The 22,632-nt window shown below is 43.8% G+C and overlaps 1 protein-coding gene across 1 annotated transcript in view; it reads left to right on the top strand.

Annotated features, from left to right (window-relative positions):
- Positions 1-2,061: 2,061 nt before the first annotated feature.
- Positions 2,062-22,632, top strand: part of SPOCD1 (SPOC domain containing 1) — a 54,773-nt gene continuing 34,202 nt past the window's right edge. Inside the window, exons 1-3 of the mRNA XM_061597335.1 lie at positions 2,062-2,088; positions 7,575-7,679; positions 10,608-10,728. Of these exons, the coding sequence (XP_061453319.1) occupies positions 7,629-7,679; positions 10,608-10,728 (172 nt within the window). The 5' untranslated portion in view covers positions 2,062-2,088; positions 7,575-7,628. The remainder of the gene's footprint in view (positions 2,089-7,574; positions 7,680-10,607; positions 10,729-22,632) is intronic.

The following is a 22,632-nucleotide window of genomic DNA, read 5'->3' on the forward strand; positions in this document are numbered from 1 at the left end:
GAGATCACATCACACCAGTGTTGTTCGACCTACACTGGCTACCAGTTGTTTTCCGAGCCCAATTCAAGGTGTTGGTATTGACCTTTAAATCCCTACACGGTTTCGGCCCAGTTTATCTCACGGAGCGCCTTCAACGCCACCAATTATGCCGCCCGACAAGATCGGCCGCACAGGGCCTTCTCTCAATCCCGCCAACAAAAACAGCCAGATTGGCGGGTACAAGAGAGAGAGCATTCTCAGTGGCGGCCCCCACTCTTTGGAACTCCCTCCCACAAGATCTCCGGCACGCCTCTTCCCTAAATGTGTTTCGGAAAGCCTTAAAGACCTGGCTCTTTCAGCAGGCCTTCGGGGTATCCGGGGAGGGTTAATTGTTATAACTGTAATGCCTCCTGCCCAGTTTTAATATTGTTGCTGCAGATGTATTGTTTTTATATTGTATTATTATATTTTATCAATTGTATTCTAACAAATTTGTAAGTTGCCTAGAATGGCCATCGGCCAGATAGGCGACGAAGAAATTAAATTTATTATTATTATTATTATTAATTTTGGCCAAGGCTTTCTTCACCACCACAGCAGCACTGTGATGGGAAGAAGCTGTTCCTGATGAGTTCTCCACTATGAATAAGTACTAAATAGCTAGCACAGATGCTGGGTTCCATGTTAAAACTGGCCAGCTGTAGAATGTAAATTGTAATTAATATTGCAATCCTAACCAGCAGTAAGTCCCATTAAACTGGGAGTAATTGGGGTTAGGATTGCAGTCTAAGTTGTTAGCTCTTGGGCATGTTATATCAGAAGGACTGCAGCTTATTAGTAGATCATATGGCTTGCATGCAGAAGATCCATGTTTAATCCCTGGTGTCTCCAGGTGGGGCTGGGAATGACCACTGCTAAAGCCCTGGAGAATCACTGCCAGTCATTGTAGACAATACTGGACCAATATTCTGCCTCAGTATAAGGCAGTCTCCAGTGTTATCTTGAAATACAGTGAAGAAAAGATTGTGAGGTCATCATGTTTGACGTGAACAGTCATATTCCCCTAAGTCACATTCATACCTAAACCGGTAACATAGATCACAGGGTCAATGATCTGAAGAGGGGGGTTAAATTCTGTCTCATTATAGTGTTTTGAACTACGTAGCCATTTGGTTTTGTACAACTCTGTGAACTTGTGGCCACTTAAAATTTGATAATTTTGCAAACTAGCTTCAGATTCCAGAATGGGATAGTTTGCACAGTACCACTATAACTCCTTAATGTGGGTTTGTGATGGTCTGCAGAACAGCCTGCTGCTGCTCTGTCCTTTGGGTATGCTGTACCTACAGACATAAAGCAGCTGCCTGTCACACACTCGGGTTAATCTGCACCAGCCCTGAATAGTTACTTGCAATGCAACCTCAATATGCTGGCATATCTGTGACTATATTGTAGATAAGTGTATATCAGTGTTACCCAAACTTTTTCAACCCAATGCCCCTTTGCAAAATCTTTTTGTGCCCAACGCCCCCCTCAGATTAAGTATATGCCAGTGCTTCCTATTCTTCCCTTAACTTCTCTTCACTGTCACAAACAGGGCACAATGATACAGACAGAATTAGAACAGCCTGGGCAAATAACGCCTTGTCAGTCAGACACAGTAACGACTTCTTAGACTTGGTGTTACCAAGCCTGGGAGGAAGGCAGAGGGAGGTGTGCGAGTTGCAAGATTTGCAAGCATCTGCAGCGGCAAGAGACTGCAAAAACTTCCTACAGCAAAGGCGCATGCCGCTCCTGCAGGGTCTTGCCATCTGACTCAGACTCCCTCATATGTTGATGAGTTCACAGCTCTGTAGTTCTAGCCTCCAGCTTACATGTCTTGAGAAGGCGAGACATTTTGAAAGCAGCTGCAAAGCAGATAAACATACTTCTCCTCACCCCGGCCCTCCGAAAGAACACAGCCTTCTCAGCTTTGAAATGCCTTCTTATCCTGGCTTCTCATTAAATCCTCATAGAAGGAGTGAGGGTATGAGGATATTTAAATTAGGGCGAATCAGAACGTAGGAGAGAAACCTACCTCAAAGAACAGGGCAAAATCAACACTGTAAGGTAATAATAGAACCCCCTCATTTTTTCCACCATGCTCAAAGAAATCTGTAGGTTACTTACCAGACCGAGCCTACAGTCTCCCTTTTTTTGTCTCTGGGGGTATAAGCAGATCATGGGGCCTTTCCCTTACAGCTCAAGAACTCCTGCATGCAACCCTTGCCTGCATTCCCCCAAACATATCTATAGCCACCATCGATGTTACTGGCAAAATAACCAGCTTCAGGTACAGTTAAGTAAGCCTGGATTGGATTGGCTACATCCTCCTTATGTTTCAGTACTTTAGCTGTGGTAGGTTAGTGTGGGGCAAAGAATGACGCTGTGCTTCCGCCCTTCTTTCTACTCTTATCTGTGGACGGCAAACTTAAATGCTTCAACTTCAGACTGCAAAATGTCAACGCCTCCCTAATGAACCCAAACGCCCCCCTAAAGTTTGTAGTGACGCCAATGCCCCCCTGAAAGGCTGTAACACTCCCCAGCGGGGCGCTACTGCCCATGTTCGGAATCGCTGGTCTATATGATAGCCAGCTTGTATGTTTTGAATATTTTCTGATACCAGAGAATATCTGCTCACATGCATGACATACACTTGCATGAACAGTGTAATAGTGGATAAACTTACTCATGGAAGATGCTGCTCTCCTGTGAGCATGGATTTCCACACTGATATATCCACTGTCTTCCATCAATACATTTATCCCATTGTGCTATTCACATAAGTACTAGACCACTCATGTAAGGTGATACTCACATATTTCAGAGCTGATTCATAACATCTGAACTGGTTTGCAGTCATACATGTTTAGATCTGGGAGTGATTCATGGGAGGAAACCCATTTACTTCAGAGTGAAATTGGGGAAGTTGCCCTGTAATCACAGTGCATTCCCCTTCCAATATAGAAAAAAAGCTATTAACTACCTTTGTCCAATTAGCAAAGTAAAGCTCACATCCTCAAAGCACTTGAGGAGTCCCATTAAATTCAATAAACGAATACAGTACTTTGTACTATTATAATGCTTCGAAGGTTCCATTTTATGTAGGTAGGTACACATTTTGATCCCATTGAACTACCATCATTTAGTCAATCAATGTAGTTTTAACCATAAACATTAATATAACCACTAACATACTAATTATTGCTATGTGTATTGTCTCTCGCATAAAATACAAATATTTCCTAAGTTATCTTTCACAGCTGAGAGACATGGAAGAGAGAGGAGGTGAAAGCACTTTTTCCTTTTAGACTGTTTGCTTTGCCCTGCCAACAGCCAGATGGAAGGTAGAGAGAAGCAAGAACATACAGAGACTTTTCAAGAGGATCAGCTCAGTAATTACGAAGTGAAATGAGGGATAAAAATCCTAATTATTATAATGATAAATGTCCGTATTCCACCACAGGAGGCTCAGATCCCTCTAGTGGGCTCACTACTTCCTTGAGATTGGTCTCTGGGCTGTTGAGATATCATACTCCTTGTCTGCTTAATCTGTCTTCTTTTTCTAATTATCTCTTTCTGTATGTGGGTTTTGTAGCAGTAGAGTCAGTATTTGTAACTGATAGTATGTCTCCCTGCACTGAAACCAGTCTCTAGGATCTTGGACAGAGGTGTTTCCCAGCCGTGCTGCTTGTTGAAATCTTTTAGCTGGACTTTCTCTGCACTTTTTATTCCTGCCTTTCTGAAGCAGAAATGCGAGTTGAAAACTTGAGATGGTCTGCACTTCTGAAATCATAAGTGGTTTCATGTGGGATGGGCAGGCACTGACTGCAGTTGCATTTAGCACTTACACCCTAGTGCTGTTGAGGTGTTGCTTTTCCATAAGTGGAATTTGCATGGTAGTTCCACACAACACTTAATATAGCTCTGTTTTATCCAGCAACATCTGTCCATATAACCAAGATCCTTCCATCATGTTTATATAAGTTCCATTCAGCAAAGGTACCTACCAACATTAATTAAACACTTGCAATGTCTGCCTTCCTGTGGAGAAGAGCAGAAGATGCAAGCAAGATGCTTTTAATTAAAGGCATAAATTTCTGAAAAGCCTTAATAGAACTTTGTCACAAGCTAGTGCTGCAGATGTGTTTTGAAATTTTCAAAATAATCACAAATTAGGTTTGAAAAGACAGGAGGACAACACAGAAAACACTGGTATGCAGCAGGTTGAAAACAAAATGTTAAAAGTGAGTGAACAAAGGATGGCAATTCTGGACAAAACGAGGGTGGAAGCAACCAATTGGTTGGATCCAGCTAAGACCTGAGTCATGTCCATTAATTTCAGTGGGTCTACTCTGATGAGAATTAACATCTTACAACCCAATGTTTACATTTCCTTTATTCTCAAGTTCAAGAAGTCGTGCATCCATCTGCTCTGTCATGTTCTAAAAAGTTTGTTCTAGCAGCAGATTGACATTCTTGTTGGGCTTGTCACTTAGCTATTCCAAAAGATTTAGAAGATCTACAGCTGATGTGGCTTTATATTGATATAACACATCGATCAGGAACATAATAGTATTTTTCAGACCAAATTCATTGGCAAAAGCAGGATTGATTTCAGTCACTTCTCTTGAAGGACTTAATTTTAATGATTTAAATCACTAAAAGAAGATTCTATTTAATCATTTTTAGTAGAAGTACATTAGTTAAATATAACTTTAATACATATTCAGAGATGTAGGTTTCATTAGAAGGTAGGTATACACTAAGCAATTCTGAATTGTTTTCAGGTTGTCATCAAAAAATTGGATGATAATTTGATCATTTTAGTTCTAAAGCAGAATGAATTTGTGAAGTCATTCAGGAGATGAACCAGCTCCAACTGTTCAATTAATCATATTTTTGTCATGATGTGCCAGAATCATTATCACCAAACAGGCCTTTGAATTGTACTAATAAAATTGTTTATTCTTCTGGTTAGTTTTCATCTTCAACAAACAACAACATTACAAAACACATATATGGATTTTTGGATGTTTTAACTATTTCAGTGCTTAGATAAATGTATAGTTTTAAAAATAAAATTTAGGCAATTTCAAGCAAGTCATGAGAAGCAAAAAATACTGGGTGGTCAGTCTTCTTCACCTTTGTCTTCCTTCTTGATTGTCTGGGAAAAATGCAACCTTTTCTGCTTGTTCAGTTCCCAACTTATTTCTGTAGAATGAATTAGTCCAAATCAATAAAAAAATATCTTTATACCTGCAGAAGAGGCTACTACTGTTAAGAGCTGGATTACCATTTCAGTGGTCTCCAGTAGTGAGAGCGTGCACTTCATGTACAACACCTGCAGAATAGGACTGATCAGAGAATCTCCCATCTATAAACTGCTGTTAACATATTCTTGAAATATAATTAGAAGTCTTATAATTAATATTCATGATGATATATTTGACCTAGGCTCTTTTTTTTTACTGATTGTTATAAGAAAATTTTGAAATAGGATTTAAATTTAAAAAATGCAATTTAAATTTAAAAAATCCATCTTTTAATTTTAAAAAAAACATTGATTTTTATCAATCTTGGGCAAAAGCGTATGTAAGTGTCTGTTACATTTAATACATTTGGTCAGATGAAGTCAGAAGGTAATTGATTCTTAGGTATATGCAGATCAAGATTAATCCAGTGAAAGTCTGTATCTTTGCCATTTGGTTTAGCTTGCAAATTAATCAAGGTGTTAGAATGCAACCTAAACCCTGCCCGGCAAGTGTAGAACTTAACAGAGTGGCAAGGCCACCGCCTCCTCTAAGCGTTGCTGCTCATGCCAGCTGAGGCAGTAGGCAGAGGGGCAGCCTGGAGCTGGTGTAGCAATTATTACTATTTATTACATTTATACCCCGCTTTTCACGATTGAAACCCAAGGCGGCTTACATATAGTTCCAGTTCCCAGGCGGTCTCCCATCCAGGCACTGACCAGACCTGACCCTGCTTAGCTTCAGCAGGGAGCTGGCCTTATGTGCCTTCAGACCATAACCTGGGACCAATTGGCCTGATACTGTCACGTGATGACAGTTGGGCTGCCTTGAGATATAGCAGAACCTGGGCCGACTCATTCCATCCCTGGAATGCCCTTTTTGGGGCTTTCTTCAGGTGACCATAGGGGTGGGAGGATCCTGTTGGCAGCACTTGCACCAGTTCACCCATTTGGCAAATGGAATAGGGAGCTCTGAACCTGCCAAGTAACACCTCTTCCTAATCCAATCTCGCCCAGTGCAAAGGGGTTTTGGATTGCAGGATTAGGTGATTAATCAGTGGGTTTCAGATTTTAATTTGTGAAACTCTTAGTGAAGGACACACTTATTCATTAATTGGTAAAAAACAATACGATCATCTAAATTTTTGTTAGGTTGCAGACAGTGGGGGAGTAAGTCCCAATGAATACAGCAGACTTCTGAATAGGATTGTGCTATATATTAGTTAAGTAAAAATATATTTGTACATAACACTTCAACTTTTGTCAACCTCTCTTTTTACTACAATGACAACACCAAATATGTTACTTACTAGGGGCTCTGTCTCTACCTGCTTCACTCGCCCCTCCCCATAGGTCACCAGCACTCCCCTCCCTCCCCTCATGGGTCACCAGTGCTTCCTCCCTACCCCATGGGTCACCAGTGCACCCCCTCCCCCCACGGATCACCAGCATACCCCCCTCTACCTCCCCCCACAGATCATCACTCCCCCTCCCTCTCCCCATGTGTAATCAGCCTGTCTCCTCCCCACGGGCCTCCCTCCACACCCACCAAGGGCCAGGCCTAGCAAGCACAACTGCCTCTGCCCCTCTCGCTTGCTCAACCACACGCTACCACCACCACCAGGCATCTCCTGTACCACTGCTGCTGCCTTGCACCTTGCCTTGCCACAACCAGGTGCACTATCGACGCCGCCAGGGGCCTCACCTGCTGCTGCCTTGCCTCCAAGCATCAAGTTACTTGTGAACACTTCTGTACAGGCGTGCACCTGTGCAGAAGCTTTCGCTGGTAGTGTGACACTTAGAAAAATATAGTAAGATAAAAAGGTGCTGTCCATAATTTTAAAAAAACAATTGTGTGAGTAAATATTAATGAAGTGTAGAGAGTCACTTTAAATGGAATGTACATTCTGCCCATTGTAGATTTTATGTGTGTGTTACAAATACAAAAAAGGCAAGTCCACTATTAGGATGTTTTCTTACATAAGGGTTAAAGTCTTTGAGCCTCTGTTGTATCCTGCTGTTAAATTAATGGCGAAAGAGAAAGTAGAACAGGTATTTGTAATGGAAATGAACACTATGATCAGTTTATTATATCTACATCACAAACCAAAATGAATCAAGAATTGCCTTTGGCCTCATGTGTGAACTCATATTTTTGGACTGGCATGGCAACAGTTTTGTCTGCCAAGTGTGGATCACAGTCTCATGGAGAAATTTATGACAGTTCCCACTCTCCCCTCACCCAGACTTAAAACCATTTTCTATTTCATTTTGTTCTAAAATTGTGTTTTGCCTCCTCTTTCAGGAATTGTCTGGGTCAACAGTCAAACTCCTTGGAACTCTCAATGATAACCATGAAATGTTCAGTTTGGGGAAGCTCAAAGAACTGGAGGATTCTTCAGATGATAAGGTGCATGTAACCAGAGCCCATTCAGCAAAAAATATTTTCCTCTTACATTGCAATATGATAAAAAATAACTGAGTAGAATGATTAGCAGCTATCAGCAGTTCAGGTTACCAAAGCTGTAGAAGGTTCTTTAGAATGGATGATGATTGGAGAGGGCCTTGCAATAAGATTCAGGCCTCTTTCTGCCTAGTAGTGATTGTCAAGAGGTTATTAATTTGTGGGAAGAGCACAGGTGAACTCGTCTCTGGTGCCAGTGGGGCTGCAGAGGCAGTGTGACTGATGCCTCTCAGCCAGCATTGAGCTTTGCTGGCCAAAGAGAACATCTGTTTCACTTGCCCATTTATTCACTGTTACATTTTTTTAATCTTGCCTTTGGTGTCAAGTGAATTGTCATACTGAAGAGTGTCAAGAGTCCAGCAAAGCAAATATGTGACGTAACAAAACATCCTCTTTTAAGCTTCCTTTCTAGCTCTCCTTGCTACTGAAAAAGGTATGAATATGTGATGTAAAGTCTGCATTCTTTTTAGACATGAATTTTAAGGCCTTATATTAATACATTTTAAGGACTTGAGGCCAGCAGTCTCAGGTTGCATAACACAAGCCTATTCAGGCATGTTGATTGGCCCCTGGAGCCAAAAAGGTTCCTCATCCCTGATCTAGAAGGTTAATAGTACCATGGGTATATTCTGTCTTCTAAACATTTGTTACCAGGTTTCAATTTTTATCATAATTCTTTCTCCTGCTTGACCTGTGTCTTCCTTTGCAGAATCATACCAAAAGCATCAATTTAACCATGTAAGACCTTCCAAACTCTACTCAACACATCAACTATGCAGGGATGGAGATGTGAAGGCCTGAAAAAAAGCTGGAAAAATTAAGAAAAAAACTTTTCCCCCTGAAGCGTTCCCCCCCCCAAATTAGGGGGGGGTTCTGTTTTTTTTCCAGGCCTTCACATCTCTGTTCAGGGACCCTTATCCCTTTTTTCCATTTGTAAACGTTATCCATTCTTATGCTATTGTTAAACAATATGTCTCTTGGTGTTACAATTCTCCCACATCATCTGCATAACCCATAGATCAGGGATCACCAAATTTTTCGTGCCAGTGGGCACTTTTGGAATTTTAATAAAGCTCCATGAGTGCCAGTCACAAAATGGCTTCCCTGGGGGAGGGACAGCATAACACAAAATGGCTGCCATGGGGTGTTGCTTACTACTCCTTCCTTCCCCTTGGACAACATCATGCTTACTGTGGGAAGTCAGTTATGTATTGTTGATCCTGATTGTTGAGATCACATTATTGGTCTCTTCCCCCCCCCCAATAATGCTGTTGCTGTCTTAAAACAACAAAAAGCATTCCCTAGTTCTAGGAAAAAATATGTAAGGTGGCTGCTCTACACTTTCTCACACAAACGCACACTCAGCACACACATGCAATCACCATACACATACCAACCGCAGAGACACATCATATCTCACACGCACACCACACACTTATATTTCTGCCCCCCCTCTTTGTCCAAGTGCAGCTCTCGCCCTCATAGATGATACATACACTCCGATCACGCAAACACCTCCCCCTCTCCCATACACATAAACACATAACACAGACTCATATACTGTATCCCTCCTCTTTCTCAAACAGACACAGAGACAACCTCTCACTCCCTCCTTCTCTCACAACAGATCACATATACCTATGTACCTCTCTACCCCCCTGCACGCTCTCTCTCTCTCACACATGCACACCACATATACAGACATACATCCTCCTCTCTCTCTCACAGGTGCAGCACACATATAATATTCCATTTCTCACTTGTGCACATGCACAAACATCATATTGAGCAACCCCCCCCCGACAATCCGGAAGGAAGTGCTCATTGTCAAGTGCATGTGGCTGGTTGGCAACAAACAATTAAGCAAATGGGACAATCCCCATCACTCCGCCCCCAATTCAGGTCAAGTGAACACACACAGAGACCACAAATGCAGACACCCCTCTCTCTTTCTCTCATATGTGCACACACAGACAAGGCATACATTACTCAGTTTCTCTCATGCACACACGGATGCCATATGGAGCAACAGCCCTACTCCCCAGGCAGGAAGCAAGTGCCCTCTGCCAGCTGCACATGGCTGGCAGACAACAAATAGTCAAGCAACTGGGATGATCCCTATTGCTCTTTCCTTTCCCTCCTCGCCACAATCGGGAAAGCCCTTCCACATGGCAAAGAAAGTGCCAGTTTCATATAGCTGGCGGGCAACTAACCATTAAGGAAACAGGTTGATCCCCATGGCTTCCTCCTCCACCACCCCTTGACAATCAGGACAGTCAAGTGAACTCACAGATCACACCTACAGACATACCTCTCCCCCGTCTCTCATACACAGAGACAGTGCATACATTCCCGCACTCTCACCCCCCCCAAGGTCAGGAAGCAAGTGCTCAGCACCACCTACATATGGCTGATAGGCAGCTAATAGCCAAGTTAACAGGATGGGCCACAAGGCAAGCAGGGCCCCTGCTGCTTCTCCCCTCAAAAGGCCTTCCAAACCAATTGAAGTAGATGGAGTCTTCCAAATCCAACAATGTTATTGACAGATGGTCCTGGTTACCTTGAGGACGGTAAGAAAGGCCTTTGTGGGTACTATAGTGCCCACAGAAGCTGGGTTGGCAACCCCCGCCATAGACAGAAGATGCCCTGTTGAGATCGGTAGAGAATAAGAAGTTTTGTACCATTTATACTGTGTCTGATTATTTATTAATTAGTGCAGAACTCATACTACTCTTCTGAAAAAGGGAGTTTAACATAATGAGTGGACCAAAAATCCATTTATAGGTACTCAGCAAAAAGTCTCTTTGTTACTTTCATTCTGATTAAAGTTCCTAAGAAACCAGTAACTTAGTTTCATTTTTCTTCCATCTATAGTCACTGCAATTTCCGCAGCACAAGAAAAGTCATGGCAGCTGTGCTAGTCTGCCATCAAATAGTAAAAATGAAGGGAAGCTGTATTCAGCAACTATGGTTCAGCACAGGTCTTTGAATTTAGGTAAGTTGCTCAATCCTCAGGGGTAGGAAAAAGGTAGACCAGGATCTGCCAGTAGACATCTTGCTGCTTTGCAGTAGACCAGTGAATTGCAAGTAAAACACAATAATTCCCTTATTGGGTATTTGAATGATGATTGGTTGCTTTTGACCTGTTTTAGAGTTTTTGTTCAAATGCCTGATTTGCCATAACTCAGATGTAGATCTATACTCATTTATATTGGTTATTCCAGTGTCTGGCTTATAGGACACAGTAGATAATTGACTCCAGCCACTCTGGTTGGTGGATATTGGAGTTCTAGCAAAAAATCAAAATAGATCCCACAAGCCTGAAGTCTGCCCACCTCTGCTATAGTAGGTGGCTGGCTTGAACATTTTTCTTTTTGATAGGTAGGTTCTTCTGTCCATGGAGATTACCTTATTTTATCCTCATAACAGCAACCTTGTAAAGTGGGTTGGACTGAGATTACAACTGGCCCAAGGTCACCCAGTAAACTTTGTGCCTGAGCATGGATTATTTGAACCAAAGTCTCTGTGTTCCAGATGCACTACATCACATTTACTGTCAGCTGGAACCAAGAGATCTTTGATCTAATGGACATAGAGAGCAAAAAGAAGCTATAGGGGAAACTGCATGGGACCCATTGGAAAGGAGAAACATTTAAAAAAAAATGTTTGTGGGATGGCGAAGCGTGTACAATAGAGGCTTTTGGGTGCTGGTTCAAAATCAAGATGCTGCAATGTAACTAGCTAAGGATTATTCATCAGTGCGGTATAGTGATTGGAGTGCTGGACTAGGACTAGGGAGACCCAGGTTCAAATCCCCACTCAGCCCCTTAAATCACTGTCTCTCAGCCTAACCTGCCTCACAGAGCTGTGAGGATAAAATGGGAGAGGGGGACCATGTATGCTATCTTGAGATCCTTGAAGGAAAGGAGGGATTTTTATTTTGAGAAATGGTGAGGGGGTTCTCAGGAGCGGCAGTATACAAATTTATGCATGGTGTGGAGATAGTAGTTTTTCTCCTTTTCTCGTAATCGTAGAGCTTGGGGCCATCCAGTCAGCTGAAGATTCAGGACATGCAAAAGAAAGTACTTCTTCACACAGCAGAATTTGCTCCCACAAGAGATGGCCATTGACTTGGATGGTTTTAAAAGATAATTAGACAAATTAAGGGAGGATAAGGCTATCAATGGCTGCTTGCCACAATTTCTTATGTTCTCCCTCCACTGTTGGAGGCAGTATGCCTCTGAATACCAGTTGCTGGGTATCACAACTGGGGAAACTGTGCTGTTGGACTCGGGTCCTTCTTGTGGGCTTCCCATAAGCACCTGGTTGGCCACAGTCAGAGTGGGATGCTGGTCTGATCCAGTAAATTACATTCTTATGAGGGATATAAATGTAGTACATTAATAATAAATAATTTATATAATGCCATCAGTGGTTAGTATAGTATAAGAAAAGAATAGGTAGCCTCTGAGAAGGGTACCCATGTCAAGGCTCCTTCTCCGCTCAGTGAGAACTCACTAGGTGGAGAGATTTGTGTGTTCCCCCTTGGCCTACACAGCCCAAATGTTTCAATAATAAGTTTAATATTGAATTGACATTTGATAGATCACAGGACCTCTTCAGACTGATGGGGGCCCTCTTGGTGTCCATGAGCTGTTGTAATATTTTTATATTCACTAATAGGCAAACCCCCTTTAGTATGCACACCTTAATGTAACAGAAGATTTATGTAACTTTAAAGTTGACAATGAGGACATTGAACTTGTCAAGGATCATCAATACCCCGACACGGTCATTAACCAACATGGAGACAATAGTCAAGAAATCAGAAGAAGGCTAGGACTGGGGAGGGCAGCTATGAGACAACTAGAAAAGGTCCTCAAATGCAAAGATGTATCACTGAACACCAAAGTCAGGATCATTCAGACCATGGTATTCCTGATCTCTATGTATGGATGTGAAAGTTGGACAGTGAAAAAAGCAAATAAGAGAAAAATCAACTCATTTGAAATGTGTTGCTGGAGGAGAGCTTTGCGCATACCATGGACTGCGAAAAAGACAAATAATTGGGTGTTAGAACAAATTAAACCAGAACTGTCACTAGAAGCTAAAATGATGAAACTGAGGTTATCATACTTTGGACACATCATGAGAAGACATGATTCACTAGAAAAGACAGTAATGCTGGGAAAAACAGAAGGGAGTAGAAAAAGAGGAAGAAAAAGAGATGGATTAATTCCATAAAGGAAGCCACAGACTTGAACTTATAAGATCTGAACAGGGTGGTTGATGACAGATGCTCTTGGAAGTCACTGATTCATAGGGTCGCCATAAGTCGTACTCGACTTGAAGGCACATAACAACAACAAAATAGGCAAAATAAATTAAAGGGAAATTTAAACCAAGAGTAGGGATGTTGAATAATCAACAGGGGAACACACTGACTGACTGAAATAAAATAAAAGGAAGATGAAAGCAAAACGCTGAAGAACTCTATAAAAGTTGCAAGGATGACAGATTCATTCATAGAGGAACCGTATGATGAAGAACCAGAAATTTTAGTATGTGAGGTGGAAGCTGCTCTTAAAATACTTGGAAGAAACAAATCACCAGGAACAGATGCCATACCAGTAGAGTTGCTGCAAGTTACTGAAACTGAATCTGTCCAAATTTTGACAAAAATCTGTCAACAAATGTGGAAAATAAACCAATGGCCCACAGACTGGAAGCATTCAATATACATTCCAATTCCAAAGAAAGGGGATCCCAGGAAAAGCAGTAATTATCAAACTATTGCTTTAATATCCTATGCAAGTAAAGTAATGCTCAAGTTTCTAGAACAAAGGCTCTTACCATATATGGAGCAAGAAATGCCAGATGTCCAAGCTGGATTTAGAAAGGGAACAGGTACCAGAGATAATATTGCAAACATACGTTGGATAATGGAAAGGACCAAGGAATTTCAGAAGAAAATTTCTCACCAGACCCCCACTCTATGAGACCAAGGTGGCAGATTGCATGTACTGGAGGTTGGGACCAAAGGGCAGTCTAGGGATTCTGCTCGTGTACCGTCCACCCCGCTGCACGACGGAATCCCTGGCCGAGGTGCTGGGGGTGGTCTCGGATGTACGGGTGCATGTTGACCCATAGGCATGACTGCCTCGTGTGTTTCCATCAAGACTAAAGCAAAGAAGAGCAGAGCAGGGGTTAAGCTGCTTGCAGAGTCTTGCAGAGCCTTGGCGAGGCTGTCAAGGCCAGCACCTGGTGCTGCCAAGGCAACCAAGGGAGATAAAGGCTGGACAGCTCTGCCAGCCTGTGTGGGGGAAGCAGTTCCAGTGGGGGAAGAAGTTCTTGCAAGTGTGTTACTGAGGCCGTGAGGGAAAGAGAAAGTCTTGCAAGCTGTACTGTTTTTTGTTGCTCTCTTTAATGTCCAAAGTAAAGGACTCTTAAACCAAGATCGCTGTCTGTGCTTGGATTTCTTGAACGTCTCACTGTTCAACTGTACAGTGCCGGACACTCAATTCCACACACACCAACAGGGTTATGGGCCCAGATCCGGCACATGTTACAGTGCAGTAAAGGCTGTTCTGCTCCAAGACAGTGCTCAGGAAGGCAGCTTGATTGTGCCTGGAAGAGGTGAGCGGAAATGGCAGTGAACATGTCTGCAGGCATGCCCATGGAACGTCTTATGCAGACTAACTATGCCAGCTGGAAGCTACGGATGAGAGCGTTTCTGATTAAAGAAGACTTGTTTGAGGTTATTGGCACCACCCCACCAGCAGTTCCTCAGGCAGCCTGGATGCGTAAGGATGAGAAGGCGCAGGCTTTTATTACTTTGGCACTCTCCGACTCTCAATTGCTCTACGTGAGAGATGAACCCACAGCGAAACGAATGTGGGATGTGTTGCAAACTGTACATGTGCAACAGACAGCCGGGAGCAAACTTTGTTTGGCGAGAAAGCTGTACCAGATGTGTCTAACGGAGGAAAGCACCATGACTGAGCATCTCGCAGAGTTCAGACGTTTGTTTGCTGAATTGGAGGACAGAGGGATGGAGCATGGCAATCTTCAGAAGTTGTATATAGTTTTGGCTTCACTTGATGAAACCTGGAATAATCTCGTGATGTCCATGGAGGCTATGCCAGATGGAGGCCTGAATTTGGACTTTGTAGAGGAAAAACTGAACCAAGAGTGGCAAAGAAGACAGGAGAAGAAAAGAGCTGAGCCGAAGGAAGCTGTCAGAAGCAAGCAGTCTGACTTCAAGGAGCAGCAGAGGCTGAAAACCTGTTATTTTTGTGGAGCACGGGGTCATATACAGAGGAACTGTGCAGTCAGGCGGAAAAACAGAGACTGTGACTGGAAGCAGTCAAGTGTGAACTTTGTCAGCGCAGAAAAGCCTCAAATCACTGGTATGCAATGGGTGTGTGACAGTGGAGCATCTCATTGTCTTGCAAAGGACCTAAGTTTATTTCACACGTCGAGAGCAGTCCAAGACTCTGTGGTGTTGGCGGACGGATCCAGGAGAGATGTTTTGGCGCGAGGCACGGTGAAATTGAGTAAGCTGGGTATTCTGACAAACGTTTTGTATGTACCCCAATTAGCTAGCAATATTCTATCTGTAAAGAAGTTAGTGGATATTGGCTATATGGTAATATTTGATAAAGAGAAATGTATTGTGCAGAAAGGGGGTGAGGTATGCATGCAAGGGTGCCTAACAGATTCACAGTTCATAATACAGAGCAATCATGCAGGGTGTGCTGCGTTGAGTGCAGAGAGCCAGACACATAATGGCTGTGTGCATGACTGGCACAGAAGGTTAGGACAAACTATGAGACAATTAAGAAAACCCCTACATATAGTGAAAACATGAAACTGACAGATTGTGGGCAACTGATAGATTGTGATGCCTGTTGTAAAGCGGCTACAGTTGCACCCATAAATAAAGAGGCGGAATGCACCACAACCGCTCCCTACCAACTGATTCATGTTGATCTGTCAGGGCCAATACAGAGTTCACGACGGGGTGCTAAATACTTTATGGTCGTGGTTGATGATTTTACGAGGTTCTGTCATGTTTATTTACTGAAAAGAAAAGATGAGGCAGAACAGAAGCTACGTCTGTTTATCAAAAGGATTGAAACACAGCATGGCATTACTGTGAAACGTATACGCTCGAATCGGGGGGGGAATTCACGGGCAAAGCATTGCATGAATTCTTGGAAAGCAAAGGAATAGAGCAAAACTTCACAGCTCCATTTTCTCCGTTTTCTAACGGGGTGGCAGAGAGAACAATAGAACCCTTCAGGAATCTGGGAGAGCCATGTTGGGGGATTCCAGCCTAGCAGGCTCATTTTGGAGAGAGTGCATCTTGTATGCAACATACATACAAAACAGGATGTTGCACAGTGCCATTGGGATGTCACCCTATGAGAAATAACAGGAAGAAAGCCGAGGGTGCAACACATTCAGCGGTTCGGGGCTAGGTGCTGGGTTCGTATTCCAAAGGGAAAAAGGCAGGGGAAACTGGCTCCCAGAGCACAGGAAGCATTTGTGCTGGGTTTCCAAAATGCTTATTACAGGGTTTGGGTTCCTAAGACACAGCAAGTTGTACTGAGTAGGAGCATACAAATCTCAGACAAGCCATGGGACCAAAACCAAACTGTTATTCTGAATGGGTCAGACAATGCACCAACACAAGGGGTGAAAACAGAAGAGTCTCAGATACCACTGAGAGATGCTCTAAATGAATTGATATGGGGCAAACGTAAAACTAAGAAAAGAAACGCAGATGATCTCACATCACCTGAACAAGCCAAGTACAAGTGCAGATAGTGGTGGTACAGTGGGAGCCGAAGCTCCAGTTCCCTTGAGGCGCTCCGAGAGGTCTAACATAGGGAAGCCGCCGGACAGATTTACAGTGGGTATAGTCAGCGGCTCAGGTGCATACATTGAACGTGAAATGGACGCAGAAACGTTGTATCTGACTTGTGTACAACCAAAGTTCAGTGAATGAATAAAGCTTAAGGGGTCAATGTTGCAAGTTGAAAATGTAAATAAAACAAAAGAAAACGTGTAATGTATGATACAATGTAATCTGTGAAATGTTACTGGAAACTGAAATGTAACTGTTATAGTTGAAATGTATTGCTGAATCATGTGTAGCCTTGATGGAAAGGTGGGGGCTGTTGACCCATAGGCATGACTGCCTCGTGTGTTTCCATCAAGACTAAAGCAAAGAAGGGCAGAGCAGGGGTTAAGCTGCTTGCAGAGCCTTGCAGAGCCTTGGCGAAGCTGTCAAGGCCAGCACCTGGTGCTGCCAAGGCAACCAAGGGAGATAAAGGCTGGACAGCTCTGCCAGCCTGTGTGGGGGAAGCAGTTCCAGTGGGGGAAGAAGTTCTTGCAAGTGTGTTACTGAGGCCGTGAGGGAAAGAGAAAGTCTTGCAAGCTGTACTGTTTTTTGTTGCTCTCTTTAATGTCCAAAGTAAAGGACTCTTAAACCAAGATCGCTGTCTGTGCTTGGATTTCTTGAACGTCTCACTGTTCAACTGTACAGTGCCGGACACGCAATTCCACACACACCAACAGTGCAGTCCCCAAACCTTCTGGTATTGGGGGACTTCAACGTGCATTCAGAGACCAATCTCACTGGAGCACCTCGGGACTTCTTGGAAACCATGGCTTCCTGGGAGCTGCACCTTATTTCAGTGGGCCCCACCCATGTAGCCGGTCATGCACTCGGCCTTGTGTTTGTCTCAGGAGAAGAGGGGAGTGGTCTGAAAATTGGGGATACATCCATCACCCCCTTGTCATGGTCAGATCACTACCTGGTGAGGATGGACCTTTCACTGCCGCAAACCCTCTGTGGGGGTGGAGGACCCATTAAGATGGTCCGCCCCAGGCGTTTGATGGAGCCTGATGGATTCCTGAATGCACTTGGGGATACTTTGGAGCAAGCACACGGCCACTCGGCTGAAGCCCTGGTGGAGGGCTGGAATGCCGCGATCACCGGGGCATTAAACCGAGTGGCTCCAAAATGCCCTCTCCCCCTGAATAGAACTCAGACGGCGCTGTGGTTTACCCCACGGTTACGTATTCTGAGGCGGGAGGTGAGATGGCTAGAGTGCCGGTGGCGGACGTCTCGCTCTGAGGACGATCGAACACTGGTTAGAGCTGCTGCTGCAGCCTATCATGTGGCAATAAGGGCAACAAAAAAGGATTTTTATGCTTCCTCTATTGCATCTGCAGAGTGCTGTCCCAGGAGACTATTCCAAGCGGTCCAGAGCCTGGTCGGTCCAGTTGCTCCGGAACCGATGGAACATGATAAGGTCTCCTGTGACGAGTTTGCTAAACACTTCGCGGATAAAATCGATCGTATCAAAAGCGATATTCCGTACACTGTGGATACAGAGAGTGAGCCAGAGGTGAACAGTGTTGCTTCGGTGGCGTGGGATTGGTTCCAGCTTCTTCCTTCTGATGAAGTGGACAAGGTGCTTTGAACTCTAAGGCCGACCACCTGCTTACTGGATCCTTGCCCGTCGTGGCTCATTATGAGCTGCAAAGATCGACTGGGAGAGAGGATCAAGCTGATGGTAAATGCATCGCTTGAAGAGGGAATAATGCCATCAGTGCTCAAGGAAGCGATAATAAAACCAATCTTAAAAAAGCCCTCCTTGAACCCTCAAGATTTGAACAACTTTCGCCCAGTCTCAAATGTGCCATTCTTAGGCAAGGCAGTTGAGCGGGTGGTGGCTAAACAGTTGCAAGCACACTTGGAAGAAGCGGATTATCTGGATCCATTTCAGTCGGGCTTCAGACTGGGACATGGGACTGAAACAGCCTTGGTCGCCTTGGTAGATGATATGAGAAGGGCGTGGAGTAGAGGCGAAGGCACCTTCCTTGTCCTCCTCGATCTCTCAGCGGCTTTTGATACCGTTGACCACGCTATCCTCTTGGACCGCCTGCAGAGGTTAGGTATTGGGGGCACTGTATTGCAGTGGTTCCATTCCTTCCTCTCTGGGAGATACCAAAGAGTAGCATTGGAGGAGGAGGTTTCAGATCCCTGGCCCCTCACTTGTGGGGTGCCACAGAGTTCTATCCTTTCTCCAATGCTTTTTAACATCTATATAAAGCCGCTGGGAGCAATCATCAGGAGATTTGGGCTGCAATGTCATCAGTATGCGGATGACACGCAGCTCTATCTCTCATTTAAATCTTCACCAAGGTTGGCTGTGGAAACCCTGTCCAAGTGTCTGGAGTCAGTGAGTGGCTGGATGGGAAGGAATAAGCTGAAGCTGAATCCTGACAAAACCGAGGTGCTGTTTGTGGGAGACAAGGGAAGGTTGGGAGATATAGACCTGGTGCTTAACGGGGTACGATTGCCCTTGAAAGACCAGGTCGGTAGCCTGGGGGTCATTCTTGACTCCCAGCTGTCTATGGAGTCTCAAGTTTCAGCTGTAAGCCGGGCAGCTCTGTATCAACGCCATCTGATACGGAGGCTATGCCCCTACCTTCCCAATCATCTGCTCCCACCGGTGGTACATGCCCTGATCACCACTCGCCTAGACTACTGTAATGTAGAGTGCAGCACCAATTTACCAGTATAACCAGTAGAGTCCAGTAGCGTTTTAGCTTGCTTATCAGTGCCAGTCGCCGACCGAAATAATAGACCATCAGCCAAGTCTTTAAGAAAACAAAACTTTACTGGTTTCACACCGTGCTCCGTCTCTTGCTCACCAACCAACTCTATAATGCTTTCCTATTACCCCCACACCTCTGTGTGCTCATTGAAGCCTTTTTATCGCTGCTTCACTGATCCGTTACAGCTGCAGCCTGACCTTGGGCGTTTCTGCCAAGTGCTGTCAATTACCGGCTTCACTCTTCCCTTAACTCCTACCGTCCTGTCTGGAAATGGCTGTGCTGCCCACCTAAGCCTGACAGCCCCCACCTTCCAGACAGACATCGTGAGTTACAATCCATTGCGTGTACAAGTATACAGTTTTCAAAGTTACATTGCTTTACATTTTTACATTTGTACAGTCTTCAGGCATGTTAAGCAATTCCAACATTCGTTGATACTTTTCTTCAGGCACAGGCTTTGTCATAATATCTGCTAGCATTTGGTCTGTATTGCAGTATTGCAGCCCAATGAATCCCTATTGCACGCACTCACGAACATGGTGATAGCGTACGCTTATGTGTTTAGTTCTCTTTGTGTGTGATTCTGACATAGCCATTCTGATGCGTGTCTGATTATCCTCAAACACTCTAATCGGGATCTTTATTTCCATGTGTATTTCCTGTAACAGATGCGCAAACCACGTAAGTTCGTTACAAGCAGTGGATAAGCTCACGTATTCTGCTTCAGAGCTTGAAATAGCTACGACTGCTTGTCTTCTGCTATGCCAGTCAATAACAGATCCATGCAGGAGCACAACCATACCAGATGTGGATTTTCGGCTAGACGGGTCTCCTGCATGGTCTGCATCAACGTAACATTCTATGCCATCTGTTTTCTGTGTGGTCAGCCTTATACCCCTGTTATTGGTGCCTTTCAGGTATCTCATCACCCGTTTTAGTCCTTGCCAATCACGTTCAGAGGGACTTTCTACCCTTCTGCTGAGTATCCCAACAGCATTACATATGTCAGGTCTTGTGACCTTCACTAAATATTGCAATTTTCCAATGAGTTGTCTATATAGTTCAGGCTTCTCGTATAGTGTGTCAGTTGCTTCCTGTTGGAAACCTACAGTCATTGGTGTTTTCACTGCCTTACATTCTAACATATCAGAGGCTTCCAACAGCTGCGCTATTTTACTTCCTTGGCTTAGAGTAAAACTACCGTCCTCATGCCGTTTAATGTCAGTGCCTAAATAATGCTGAACTGCACCCAGTCTTTTAGTGTCCACGTGTTTTGTCAAGGTGTCATAAAATAATTCCTCATCCTTATTGTTATTGAACAGGTACAGGATGTCATCAACATAGACAGTACAAAACGTTTGGTTATTTTCCTGGTTTTTAACGTATACACATGCATCTGCAATACATTTTTTGAATCCCACGGATTGTAACACTTCATCTATTTTAATGTTCCAGCATCTGGCACTTTGTTTCAGTCCATACAACGACTTATGAAGCTTACACACCTTGCCTGGCTCTATAACAAATCCTGGGGGTTGTTCCATATAAACATCTTCGTGTAACGTGCCATGTAAAAATGCAGGACTGATGTCATAGTGGAACACTTGCATACCTCTCACTGCAGCCAGTTGCAACATCAGTCTCATTGATTCATGCTTAATTACTGGCGCAAATACCTCATCGTAATCAGTGCCATATCTCTGCGTGTAACCCTTTGCTACCAGGCGTGCCCTGTATCGCTGCACCTTTCCTGTGCTAGCTCTTTTCTTTTTAAAGACCCACTTGCACCCGATGGCTTTCCTGTCAGGAGGCAAATCACCTAATGTCCACGTGTTATTCTTGTTTGTAGCCTCAAGCTCCTCTTGCATAGCAGAGAACCAATTGCTCTGTTCATGCTCTGGCAAATCTCTTATGTCATTAAAGCAAGAGGGCTCCTTCAGACGCTCATCCATTGCAGTTATGTTTGCAGTAAAAGCCCTTGGGGCCGCTAACGGGAGTGTCTGTGTGGACGTGGTTATACTGTTTCTTATTTCTGTTTTATGTATAGTACCACCACGCCTCATGGCGCCTGGTCTAAGGTAAAACAATGATTTCACCAGACTTCCTTGTAAACACACCTTTCCCTTTTTCATTATTTCACATTTCTTGTTACTAAATAACACGCTATAACCCATTTGCAATAGTTTTGAAACTGACAGAATGTTGTTAGTTAAATTAGGCACAAATAAAACATTTGTCATTATTGTTTGTAAAGCACATAACTGTACAGTACCCTTACCCATCACCTGTTGTTTAGTGCCATCAGCTAAACTCACGTCTTCATTAGCTGGCACCATTGTTTTAAATAGACTTTTATCTTTTATCAGTGAATGGGTGGAACCTGAGTCCAGGACCCACAAACTATTGTCTCTGTTAACAAAGTCTTTTCCATTCTTTGTCTTTGCACTCACCAACTGCACGTGTGAGGGTTTTCTTCCATCCCTCCTCCTTCTCAGTAAGTCACAGTCCCGCCTTAAATGATGCAAGGAGCCGCAGTTGTAACAAGCTTTAGTCCCAAAAGCCTTTATCTCAGTCTTTTCTTTCACTCCTTTCGTTCCGTCCCTCTTGCCTTTGTTTTGTTTCTTTTCTTCTCTCCCACTCTTGCTTTAGTTTGTCTGCAACATATCGAAACGAAAGTCCAGAATCGGGCATCGCTTCAAGTGCGCTGATAACAGGATTCCAAGAGTCATTAAGTGTTGAAAGAGTGATATAGATCTGCTGCGTTTCAGAGTGTTCCACTCCCCTTTCTTGTAATTCTACAAACAGGCTTGTAATGTTCATTAAGTGTTCTGACATAGTTACTTCGTCAGTTAGCTGCATTCTGTATAGTTTTCTCGCAAGACTTATTCTACTGCTAGCTGTTTCTTGAACATAATATGCTCTTAAAGCAGTCCACATTTCGTTAGCAGTCTCTTTACCTCTTAGAAGCAGTAGTTGCGAGTCTCCAACAGCCAAGATAATTAATGACTTCGCTCTTTCATCCAAGCGTAGCCATTCAGCAGGTGGTGGAAGGGAGGGGGGTTGTTGGTCAATTACTTTCCATAATTCTTCTCTGTTTAGATAGGCTTGCATCCGCAGCCGCCAGCATGAGTAATTTCGTTCAGAGAGACGTTCCAGTGGAATGCCAGCCAAAGTTACTCCAGTCATTCTTGCAGACCTCTTATCACTTTGGTTTCCAGGCAACACGGTTCTCTGTCTCTGCTTTGCCGCTCTCCCACAGCTC

Source organism: Rhineura floridana, chromosome 15 (genome assembly GCF_030035675.1).
Source record: "Rhineura floridana isolate rRhiFlo1 chromosome 15, rRhiFlo1.hap2, whole genome shotgun sequence".
NCBI classification, from domain to species: Eukaryota; Metazoa; Chordata; class Lepidosauria; order Squamata; family Rhineuridae; genus Rhineura; species Rhineura floridana.